The 12,782-nt window shown below is 39.2% G+C and overlaps 1 protein-coding gene across 2 annotated transcripts in view; it reads left to right on the top strand.

Moving 5' to 3' along the window:
* The window catches only part of PRKCE (protein kinase C epsilon), a 305,131-nt gene that overhangs the window by 262,680 nt on the left and 29,669 nt on the right, over positions 1-12,782 (top strand). For both annotated transcript variants that reach the window (XM_009676282.2, XM_068939624.1), the window contains 2 exons: positions 8,906-9,044; positions 11,427-11,615. In XM_009676282.2, the coding sequence (XP_009674577.1) occupies positions 8,906-9,044; positions 11,427-11,615 (328 nt within the window). The remainder of the gene's footprint in view (positions 1-8,905; positions 9,045-11,426; positions 11,616-12,782) is intronic.

Genomic DNA, 12,782 nt, shown 5'->3' with positions numbered 1-12,782 from the left:
TTAATGTCAGGCACCTATACTGGAGGTAGGAGACCTGGAAGACCAGGGATCTCAGCCTCAGCTAAGAGCAAGTCTCAAAGATTAGGACAAAGTTCTGAGCAACAGGCTATCAGCTTTTCTCACACTCCTTTTGCAAAAACCTTTGAAAAGTATAGGTTTTGATCCAGCATGAAACATACATGATTTTTAAAATTTCAAGAAGCTTTACAAAATGAGAAATTCATTTACTATCTAGTTTAGCTGCAAGTTTCTGAGGCAGATTGTCATATACAACAGGCCTAATAGGAAGCCAGCTCCATTTGGGATAGTTCTGTACTTGGTAGAAAAATGCCAGGCCTGCAGGCCATGTACAGACAGCATTGCCACTAGAATTCAACACAAAACTTGTCTAAATCAGGGCTTCAGAAATGGGCTAAGGGAAGAGGCACTGTTGTAACTCTACATCACATGCCTGCCTTAGGCTCATTGAAAAATTACTGCTTTCCCAGGTAGGGGTCATAGAAGGACTGGGTTTAAAAAGCAGTGTGATACAAATATAAAAGGTAACTCTCTCTTGAAAAAGTGACAGAGATGACTCCCCTGGTGCTCTAGTCATTTTTTGAGAATGTTTTATGTAATACATATTTAAACTTCTAGAAAGTTCACTTATGTTCACAAATAAAAGTGTAGAAATAATAAGAATGGAAAAGCAACACAAAGGAAAGCTGTTAAGTACTATGTATTTATTTGTCTGCACATTATTTGAAGGAAACTCAGCATAATAAGATAAGCAAATCATGCACTTGTAATGTCTTAAGCTGCTACCGACAATTGTAATAAAGTTATTGTTAAAGCCATTAAAAAGCCATATATAGAAATTATTATATATAAGAAGGTTTTATGCTACCAGAAGTCACTGATTTCCTTAAGCTTCCTAATGACTAGGGCTTACAGAGCCACCAATGGCATTTACGCGTCTGTCTCCCTTTGCTTTTCTTGGCAGGTAGGCAGCAAACTTCTATATGCTACCTTCCTCCTCCTGTCTATGCCACCCTCCTAAATAAAATAACTGTCCATAAAATATTTGTGCCGATGACATGGAGATGGACATTATGCTAGACAGGGAAAGTACTCAGCTCAGGAAGTGTGGGCTAGATGAGTGGACAGTGAGGTGGCTTGAGAACTGGCTGGATGGCCGAGCTCAGAGGGTTGTGGTGAATGGCGCAGAGTCAAGTTGGAGGCCTGTGGCTAGTGGTGTCCCCCAGGGCTCAGTCCTGGGTCCAGTCTTGTTCAATATATTCATCAATGACCTGGAGGAAGGGACAGAGTGCACCCTCAGCAAGTTTGCTGATGATACTAAACTGGGAGGAGAGGCTAACACACCAGAAGACTGTGCTGCCATTCAGAGGGACCTGGACAGGCTGGAGAGACAGGCAGAGAGGAACCTCCTGAAGTTCAACAAAGGCAAGTGCAAGGTCCTGCACGTAGGCAGGAATAATCCCCTGCACCAGGACAGGCTGGGGGTTGACCTGCTGGAAAGTAGCTCTGCAGAGAAGGACCTGGGAGCGGTGGTGGACAACAAGTTAAACATGAGCCAGCAGTGTGCCCTTGTGGCCAAGAAGGCCAATGGTCTCCTGGGGTGCATTAGGCAGAGTGTTGCCAGCAGGTCGAGGGAGGTGATCCTGCCCCTCTCCTCAGCCCTGGGGAGGCCTCACCTGGACTACTGTGTCCAGTTCTGGGCTCCCCAGTACAAGAGAGACATGGCACTCCTGGAGAGAGTCCAGCGGAGGGCTACCAAGATGATTAGAGGGCTGGAGCACCTCTCCTAGGAAGAAAGACTGCAAGAGCTGGGCCTGTTCAGCCTGGAGAAGAGAAGATTGAGAGGCGATCTCATCAACGTGTACAAGTATCTGAAGGGGGAGTGTCAAGAGGATGAGGCCAGCCTCTTCTCCGTGGTGCCCAGCAACAGGACAAGAGGCAACGGGCAGAAACTGAACCACAGGCAGTTCCATCTGAACCTGAGAAAAAACTTCTTGACTGTGAGGGTGACAGAGCATTGGACCAGGTTGCCCAGAGAGGTGGTGGAGTCTCCTTCGCTGGAGATATTCAAAACCCGTCTGGATGTGATCCTGGGCAATATGCTCTAGGTGACCCTGCTTGAACAGGGAGGTTGGACGAGATGATCTCCAGAGGTCCCATCCAACCTAAACGATTCTGTGATTCTGTGTGATACTGTGTGCACTGACAGCAAGTGTAACAGTAGTCACATTAAAAGTCAGCATTTGCCATTAATGTTTACCCTCGTATCTGAGCTATCACAGTGTTCTCCCATAAAAAGTAGCTATGATACCTTTAACTTTGTGGGAAACCATGTCTATGCTCTTAATCCATCTGCTATTAACCATTATGCATACCGATACATATCAAAATAAGGTAGATTCACTGTGTTTTAAATTTGACACTACTAAAAATAGCACTGTATTCAAATCTGCACAGCCGATTTTGCTGTAGGTCCCTGAGTACCATTCTGCTATAGTTTCATTGTGATAGATAATGTCCTTATTCCTTATTCAAGTCAAGTAGTGTAACAGTGACAAAGAAAATGTTCATCATACATTCATTAATAGATCAACATAAAAGCAAAACAGAGAAATTTGAAGACTTTCAGGTCAGTATAGGCAAAAATCCCTGCAATCTTCTACAGCAATAAGAGCAGCAGAACCATCCAGTTCTAAGATAAGAAAGGAACATCTTTTTCTCTCTCTTAGTCCCACTCAGGTTTCTCTTTACTGCTAACAAAAACTGCCCTACTGTCTTGGATTCGTGCTCCTGGGGCGGCTTCTCTCCCATATAACTTCTAGGATGGGGAAAAAAATATTATTTTATGTTTTCTTGGAAGTTGCTCGTTGGATTTTCCCATTTATCTCTAATCTATACTGGGAAAAAAGCCTTGCTGGTATGTTTTGACTAAAATATTTAAAGCAACAAAAGAATTCACTAATGAAGAACATTCCTGATATATCTGGCCCATTATTTATGTATGGGAGTTGAGATTAAGTTGTTGAGAGTTAATCAGAAAAGAAACTAATATCAGAACATAAAAATTGTTGGTTTTTTGTTGTTGTTTTCTGAGCAACCTCATATATAACTCCATCTTGCCGAAATTTAAGTGTAGTACGTGAGTTATCTGGATATTTTGGGGACACCAGTGTGTGAAGAATTAAGACAAGCATTTTGGTGAATTCAACAGTCTTCTAGAAAATTGTGTTTCAGATAGTCCAGTACAACCGATTCAAGCTCTGTGATATTTACTGCTTATGACTGAGACTTGTGTTGAAAATGCAACATTAGCAAAGAATAAGTTCATACTGGGCGCAGGAGAGACCTGTCAGGGCATGAGGGTGTCTTTGTCCCAAAAGCAATTTGGATATCATTGCATAAGTTAAAAAGTAATTCTAGGAATGTAGAAGTCTTGCCTTAATTAAAATAGAAAAATAATTTCAGCTTACTAATTGAAATTGTTAAGTGATATAATGAGGATATTGCCTTCAGTTATGAATTTCAATAACTGTAGTAACTAGAGAGTGGTTCTGCTGGGTTCTCCATATCTTCTTATGGTGAAATTTCCCTCTTACCTTCTGCGATTTCTTCTGTGAAAAGCCCATTTAAGGCTGGCAGAGGAAATGGGATTTTCCCATGCAGGAGAACAAAGGCAACAGCACAATGATTTCAAATACACTATTGAAAGGGTTTAATGTAGCCAAAAGTCATAAAGAGGAAGAAAAAAATTATGAAGGATCTGTTCTTTGATGGTTGTCCAGTAACTATGTACTTCTAACTTGTGTGGCTTCCAGATCTTTCCTCTTAGATGTCCTATACATATTCAGCAAGGTATAGTCCACTACTGAACTTTCGTCCCATAAAGGTATATCCTTGTTTCCGATACATTTGTTTGTAGACAATAATTATTATCCTTCATAGCTGACCTACACTCCAAAATGTATATGCTTCCTGGTTTTATTGCTCATTCAGCAATTAGGGTAGAAACAGACGCTGCGGAGATATTTCGTTTTGAAGTGATTGCTTAAACCAATGTGTGATCGTGTTTCTTAGCTATTTGATCTTGTTGTTCAAAAGTGGATCTATTTAGCCACTAATATTTACCTGATTCAAAGACTACCGTTAATAATGTTTGGCAGACTTTCTGATTTTACTGTTTAAAACCCATCTTGACTATTTAATTGCCTTACTTCAACAGGAAAATTATCTATGTTATCTAAACGACATGTGTGACCCACATGGCCACACACACAAGGCAGTTATCTCACTGGCTACTGTTTGAAATCAGACTTTAAGAATCTGATCCTGTGCTGCGGTTCAGCATTTACAGGAACTGAAGACTGTCAGTGTCTCATGGCACTGGCATGTGGAAGAATGAGTGAGCGTTATGGAAATTTTCTTGCAGGTTTCTTGCAGCCAACCTGCTCTTCTGTTCTGACTTGCACCAACCTTACTATTATAATCATGATTCTTTCTGGAGACCCTGCCAATCATTCCAGCTTCTGGGGTACTTGTGACGCTGGCAAGGATCCAGAAATAGAAACCAAGACTTAAATTTCTGTTTAACACTTTGTGAAAGAAAAAAATATTAAAAAAACATATTTTGTGTAATTGACTGCTCAAGTCACCTGAACTGACTGTACGAAGTATCTTGGCAAACAAACCAAGAAGAGAAATAGCTTAATGTATCATTACTGCATTCAAGCAATCTGGGCATTTTCCTAGCTTGACTGGTTAGGCAGTTGGTAGTTGCATGTAATTGCTCAGGCTGTAGGAACTCACTTTGTCAGACACAGATAACTTTTCTTAGTTCCTACAAAGAGAATGCAAAGTGAGAAAAAGAGAATTTAGTAGACCTTTGTCATTGAGCTATCTGACACTATACTGTTTGTTAAGCTCTGATTTAGAGGCAGACAGCTGGCACTAATACCAGGAACCAAGTAAAAGACAGACTGGATCATTCTGTACAGACAATTAATTTACATTCCACAGACTGATAGCTATTTACTTTCCTTTCTGACATGATAGGAGAGGTGACTGTTTCTTAGAACAGTTCTGGGGAGATACAGGTCTTCAACTAAAACTTAAAAGTTTTTTTCTGTAACATTGCTGCACTGGAAAAACATGGTTCCTTGACAGCTCTTTTCTGTCACTTTTTCATTTGTTTCCTCATCTGCATCTGAATGTTTTGTTTGTTTGTTTGTTTTGAGAGATTAAATGACACATGCTACCTATTTTCTCACGTTTATTTAGTCACAGAGCTTTCCTCTTCAAAAGTTGCATAAATATGTATTTTTTTAATCTGGGAACAGTAAATTAACAGAATAGGTTTTGAATTATTTTCAGTGTGCACAATTTTATGGACTGTGATAATCTTGTGGACTAGCTCTGAATTTGGCACTTTGGCAGACTCTCAGCTTACTTTTTTACCTCCCATCTGGTTTTCGATGGGAGTCATGCTGCTGTTGCTTTAGTCTCTTCCAAATTTCTTCTAACTTCATTCAACTTTGGTGCACTTTGTATTTGTGCCAATAAGAATCTACTGGTATTAAATTCCATTAATGCATGAGTAATTAATCTGATGTCCTCAATGCCTGGAATAGCATTTTGAAGAGGCTTATAGACTTCACTGCTTTGTTTTGGCTTGATGACAGGGTCCCAGATGTTTTTTTTCTGTCAAATAGGCTTATAGTTTGGTAAATTGTAAGAATGTTAAAATCAACCTGTGCTTTTACAGGTAGGCTTGAAATTTCACTGTTGGTCTTTTCAGGTAGTCAGGATTTAACATTTAGAATCTTCTTTTTCTTTTCTTTGCTCATTCTGTTCATTCTCTTTTCCACTGTCAGGTTAATTTTTTATTCAGATTTTCTGTTACTTACACAAATCTTTGAGCCAATAAAGACACTGGTGAGTATTCTGACCTTCTCCACTATGTAGTGGCTCAATGTTAGAGCTTTGTTACGGTCCAGATTTCCCTTAGCTGAGGAGATTCTGAGGTTGCCAACTATATCTACTTTCAATTACTTGTCAAGCACATGGGTCATATTAAAAAAAACTTAAACAATTATAGGTCCTAACAGCCCCAGTGTGTCACCTGTCACTGGGAAGTCCTGCTTCTGGGATGAGAGAGTTAATATGACATGTAAGAGACTTTTGAGATCAGCCTCTGCATTCAAGTGGATCCAGTTTTCTGAGCAGCTTTTTGAATTTCATCAGCTCCTATCATAATTATTCATTTTATGACCTTCTTTCTAATACTCTGCTGTGATGCTGGCTGGAAGTGGTTCCCAGATTACACGAAGTGTAATTATGCTTTGATTGCTTTATCTGAAATTCTTGACTTTTTGAAATTCAGCTTGTATTCTTCCGCTTAAGAACATCCAAGATAATGCTGAATTTAGAAGGTTAAAAGATAAAGCTACAAATACAAATTTATTTCCTTTCCCTATCTACAAGTGCATAATCTTCTTATTGTAAGGCCTACTTTATGATGTCATGAACATGTCTTAAAACATGTATTTTGATTGTAACAGTTATGATTCACTGGAAGAGAAATTTAGGGAAGATAGATGATTCTTGGAGCTTTTTTTAATTTTTTCTATTTTTTTTTTTATTTGACTACTTTGGGATGGACAGAGCTGTTGATATCTGTCTGTTTGGACAATTCCTGTAGATGCCTTTCCTGACATAAGTAGAGGTGATTCTTTGACTGGTTAAATGGTTATGTTGTTCCCAGTGAGATAGTGAATTGTGTGCAGGAGCTGGTAAAAAGGATGACTTTAAAGAATGGTAAAACATATAGTCTGCCCCAAGGGACTTTATGTGGGTAATCAACTGAGGACCTACAAGAGCAGTGTAACTGATCTGGAGATGGGAAGGTCTGGTGTAGGGCGTATTGGTTGCCAGGAACATTTCTACAGCTGGTATGTATTTCAATCATATAACCCCTATCTGATAAGACTAATATATGTGGGAGACAGTAGATTTACTGTAAGTGAGGTAAATCCGACTTTGTTGGGCTGTGTCAGGCTTCTTGCACATGCACAAACCTCTTTGTAACGTACACTGAACAACTGATTTCTACATGCACAGTAAGTCATCCAGTGCTTCCCAGAAATGTCTGATTTGCTGCACAGATGTGCAGTGAATTTGCAGCATTTGAGTAGTAAGTACAACATGTCACAGAAATATCTGATTTTTATGCTGCCCTGCATGTTATATTCAGGTCAGCCAGCATGTCCAACAGTTTTCAACATATGTCAAAAAAAGAAAAATATATATATACCTAGGTAAAATTGAAGTGATAGGAAGAAAATGAACATGTCCATGGAAATCCAAGCATACTGTAGCCCTGGACATGTCCAGGGAAACTCCAACATAATGCAACCTTTGAAGGGCTGTTTAATCATTTAATGTGTCTGAATGCTTCCACTACGTTATGCTGACTTTGATTCCGAAGACCGGGAGTTGACAGGGAGGCACTTCTCCAAAAGAAATCCTCGGAGGGAGGTGAAGGCTTCTCACTCCTCACTCAGAAGGAATTTCCTGGCATTAAGGACTTTTGCAATGAAACCTGTATCTTTCTTTAGGCTTTCGGGATGAGATTTGTTCACACAGGCTGGCAGGTGATGTTATTCCTCAATCTGATTTAGAGCATGTCCGCATAGTTATTTCTGATGGATTCCGTCTGTGGAAACTTCTCTACTAGTGCTAGCAGCAAAGTTCTGACAAGCAAGTATCCACACTTGGAGTCACCAAAGGACATGTGTTGTGCTTTTGATTCTCACCTCCATATGTATTCATACGGACGATGTCTTCATTTACATATTACTGTATATTTTTAATACACTGCAGAGGTACTTAGAGCCCAGACAGAAATATTAAAATAAAATAAGCCCTGCAATATGGATGTTATTTGTTGTCTTTTTTTTGGTTTATTTTATTATTTATATGTGGTAAACTATTTTTACTTGTTTTTTCATGCAGCTAAGGGATTTTTTATGCACTGACTTTCCAGATCCTTTCTTAGCTTAGTCTAAGGCAAGTGGCAGGTAAATTAAATGGTACCTAGCATCCATTGTGTTGGCTTGTGAGATAACCATCAATGGTATATTTAGAAAATGTGCAGAGAGCAAGACAGGAAAGGTGGATATCCCTTTCTCAACCTGTTTTTGACCTCACCCAATTTAATAACCGACGAATTGTGTATTTTCGAAACAAACACATTTGTACAGAAGGTGATCAGAGACAGCTGCTAAGATGTGTTGTTTAACAATGAATGCAAAATATTCCTGTGAGAGTATTTCTGAGCAGCTTTTAAACTTGCAGAAAATAATTACACTTTGCAAATGTGGAAATATTGTCTTTCAGCCCTCTCATTGGGATCAGGATTTCGAATTACAAGTATTCCTTAAGAATCCAAAGCAAAATAATCCAAGGCTAAAAGTAATTAATTCAACCCATGTAATAGAATATCAGTAAACTGGTACTCTGTACTGATGCAAAGATGGAAATTGGCTTCACTGTCGGACATGTTTCATACTTCACGTGGATGGAACCTGAGATATGTAGCAAGCTAAAGAGACTAAACCTTTTCCATGCATATCTGATGCTGTGTTGAAAACAATTGTGCTATCATGTTGCTAAGGAAAGAGTAAAGGCCTGGTCTTGCAAAGTGCTTGTCATTACCTACTTCATTACTGGCTTTAACCAGGCCTACTTAGTGAGTGCTACCAGCTTTTCCAGTGCATATGTAAAGTATGGGGTGTTTTGTGAAACCACCTATTTCTGTATAGTTTGTGCTCAAATTTAGGAGCACATGTTCAAAACTTGAAAGCTGATTTAATTTTGGGCCTTTTTATTACAGGGATCTGAAACTGGACAATATTCTTCTGGATGCTGAAGGCCACTGTAAGCTGGCTGACTTTGGAATGTGCAAAGAAGGGATTCTGAATGGAGTGACAACCACAACCTTTTGTGGCACGCCTGACTATATAGCGCCAGAGGTATTTTTTGCATTGCACTAAGAATACAGATATTATCGTTCGCCAGATGGACTGTGTTACTTGTGTTGTTTTAAACCTATTTTGCATGTAAATGAAATTAGTAGAAGATACAGACTAGACTCTGCCACAGTTCTTCCTGGGTAATCTTGCAGAAATCTGTTGCTCTAGGAGGAGCAAGCAGTATTCTGTATTGGTAGGAGTGGCAAAGTATGGCTTTTCTGTTATTTCTTCCCTGAGCTTAACAATATTCTTCTGCATATTCTCATTTCTGAATCAGTATCACTCTGAAAGCACTTATTAGTCTCTAAGGTGCTAGATGCAATTGAGTACTACCATCACTCAGTAGATAAGAAAATGTTTTTAATTTTTAGTGAGACTTATAAGGTGATATTCTGATGCAAGGGAGCATAGTTTGGTATCATTTTGCATTAGATCTTTGTGGGAATATCATTATTTCCTTTCTGTAAAGTACTTGTGAGTAAAAGATACTATATTTGTGATATTTCCATTCATATGGATGAACAGGAAATGGGAGCTTTTCATATGGGTGTTGCATCTCAGTTTGCAACATCCAGATTCATTCGAAGGAGTTTATTGGATGGATAAAAGAAATGACACGTATTTGTTGTGATTTTACATATCCTAAATGTTAATATTATGCAATGCACTTTCCAAGTGCCTGAAATGAGTCAATATGATATGGTTAGACTGTCTCCTAGACAGACTTTGTCTGTTCACTTTAGTTATTAACCTTTTTGCCAAAGATTCAGTGTGCTGGTTTAGTGCAAAGTTTCATTGGTTTGTCTTTCATGAACCATAAATTTGCAGTGGGCAAAAAATGTTAGTTTGTTATTTGCTAAAGATGGTAAGTCTGAAATCTATATTGCTACCATTCATGGCTGTCAAGCTTGGGTAGCACAAGTGATAAGGTGGGAATCATCTTGACACTGTCATAATATCAATGAATGAGTTTTTTATTGAGTTTGAGAAGTACTCTGGCCATAAAAAATAAAAAAAAGCAAAGGTGATATTTTCATTTTTGTAGGAATTGTTTTCTCATTCTGTTTATGAGTTGAGTCCTTTGATGAGTCCTTTAAAAATTATTACCAAAAGTCAAGCAATAATAAGATTCCGGGAACTTTTACATGAAGGTAGTAACTTAAGTTTCCATTTTGTTATTTTATTTGCAGCAACCTTATCTCCTACTTCTATTTGCATCATACTGATATCTTTCAATTTTCTTTTCTTTAGCAAAATCTGAGTTCCAAAGAGTGCCCAGAACAGTGGAAAATTCCAGTTTTTAAGAGTATTATTTTCTATAATTAATCTCTCTAAAGTTTAATATCTAGTCACCCAAGAATCTAATTGGGATCCAGCCGTCTGGATTCAAGTATTAAACTCATTTCTGTCTTTATGTTAAGACTGTATGTGGTTTCGTATATACAGTACAATCATGATTCCCAAAAACAGTACTGAAGAAATGCAGTTCACCAGGAGGATTCTGTCAGTAATAGTAGTACTGTGCAAGAGGTCGATGTGGTTGTTTGCTGTTCCAACTCATTTTAAGCCATTGAGCTTCACCGTAAAGAGTTGCCTACCCTTCTTTTCCCAGTCCCCTGTCATGGTGAAACGTTGCAGCCAAACTGCAAGCTTCTTTTCCGTGGAGGGGAGCCAAGAATTAACCTTGTTCTTTGTACAGCCGTAGTTGTGTAACACCAAGTAATACAGTAGTAATCCATCATGCTAAGCTACTACTCCCTACTAAAGGTGTTTGCTACAAAGTTGAACTTGTGCCACAGGAAAAGTTGTAGCTGTTTTTTCTGAAAGCGAAGGCAATTAAAGCGGTTTGTACAGCCATGCATTGTGCAGTGTTTTAATGCTGTGAAAAGAACTTCAGCAAAAGTGCTTTTGGCTTCCTTCAGTCCTACCTAAAGGACTAGTATAAATCTCTCAAATGATCGCTGTGCAGCGGCACAAACTGATTCAGTTTGTTTTGTTCAAGACAGAGAGAAGGAAGTGTTTCACGTTTTCCACCAATCTGTTTTGTATATGTGATTTCTTTTTCCCCTATAGCATGACATGTTATAAACAGTTTGGAAGGATATACAGCTCTTTTGCTCGTGGACATACCCTTTTACTCAAGGGACTGATAAACTCGGTTAGTACTTCTGAGAACTACACACGGACACTTAGCTCTGTTAGTGTAAATGGCATGGGTAAGAAACCATGAAACTATGCCTGCTGTTACTGAAATCAGTGTGGGGTTGAGTCCTTTTCAGGCCGTAGGGGAAAGAGGAGGTATATTCGTGTTGTACCATTAAATGTGCAGCTGGAAGTGTTGTCTAATTTGCCTGTTCAATCTGATCTCTCTTTCTACACTAGATCCTCCAGGAGTTAGAGTATGGCCCATCGGTGGACTGGTGGGCTCTCGGGGTTCTCATGTACGAAATGATGGCTGGGCAACCCCCCTTTGAAGCTGACAACGAAGATGATCTCTTTGAATCCATCCTTCACGATGATGTCTTATATCCAGTCTGGCTCAGTAAAGAAGCCGTCAGCATTTTAAAAGCAGTGAGTCTTCAGTTACTTGTTTTCCTCCTCCTCCTCTTTGTTTTTTTTTTTGATTAAAATTGAATTTGCCTAGAGTCATTGAGAACAGTCACCACTGGGAGTTCAACCTCAGTTCAGAGTGCCACTGTTAGGATAATGGGGCCTGGGATAAATTACACTGCTTGTGGGAAAGGAACAGACTGTTTGTATTCCAGGCAGTTGTACGCTGTGTAAATCTGCGTACCGCAGATTCATGTTTCAGGGAAAACCCAGCCAACTAGAACCGTGTTATCACTTTGACACTTTATATGCCGCATGTTCCCTAGGAGCGGGGGTAGTAGTATGTAATTAAAGAAACAGTGTCAGTAGTTTTGTTTAATCCACTTACCGTAAGTGCCGTCCTGCTACCTTTCTTCCTCTAATATCAAGCCAGGTTGAAAGCCTTCTGTTTAGAGCTGCATATTGTACTCCTTACTCTTCATAGCCATTTCATAACCAGTCTTACTCCAGTGTTAACTGTTTCTGCCCTGGTCAGTGTTTTGAAACACAGCAGGTGACGAGACAGAAATGTGTGCCACCGACTGCAGCAATTTTTTTACTCAGGCACAATGTGTCACCAGGCAGCTTCCGTTTTCAGAATACCTCTCTGAAGTTAGGTGTACTTCATTAGTGTGACACTGACATCAGTCCCTTCTTCTGTGCTGGTATCCTCTTACAATAAAAAGCAAAACAAAACAGCAGCAGTATACTGATTTCCATTTTTTGAAAGCATGAGGAGGATTATTAGCTTAAAAAATAACATATTTTCTTCCAATTTTCCATCTTCTTGAGCTCAATTTTTCTTTGAATTCCTGGAATAAAGGAGACTTTCAATTTAAGAAGGCGGCTGATAGTGTAAGGTCCTACAGAGATCTCTGTGCGGGGTTACATTTTGAAACAGATATGAATACCTTCGGGCTCATTCTAGCCGAAAGAGAGAGACAGACATCCTCTAGAGGATGCTTCATATCAGAAGTCCAAGTTAACCTCTGAATTGTTTGCAGAGTGTCTCTTCTGCTCCATCCACTGTTGTGAGAACACAGGAGGATTAATTAAAGATGACCTTCACACATATTCTCCTTTCTCCCCTGAACTACCTCTCCTTTGTCTTTTTATTAGCTGACATGATACTTTCATGTGCTTTTTTTT

The sequence above is a fragment of the Struthio camelus genome, chromosome 3 (genome assembly GCF_040807025.1).
Source record: "Struthio camelus isolate bStrCam1 chromosome 3, bStrCam1.hap1, whole genome shotgun sequence".
In the NCBI taxonomy this organism is placed as follows: domain Eukaryota; kingdom Metazoa; phylum Chordata; class Aves; order Struthioniformes; family Struthionidae; genus Struthio; species Struthio camelus.
The sequence above is the reverse complement of the archived record's forward strand: the minus strand, read 5'-3'. Positions and strand labels throughout refer to the sequence as shown.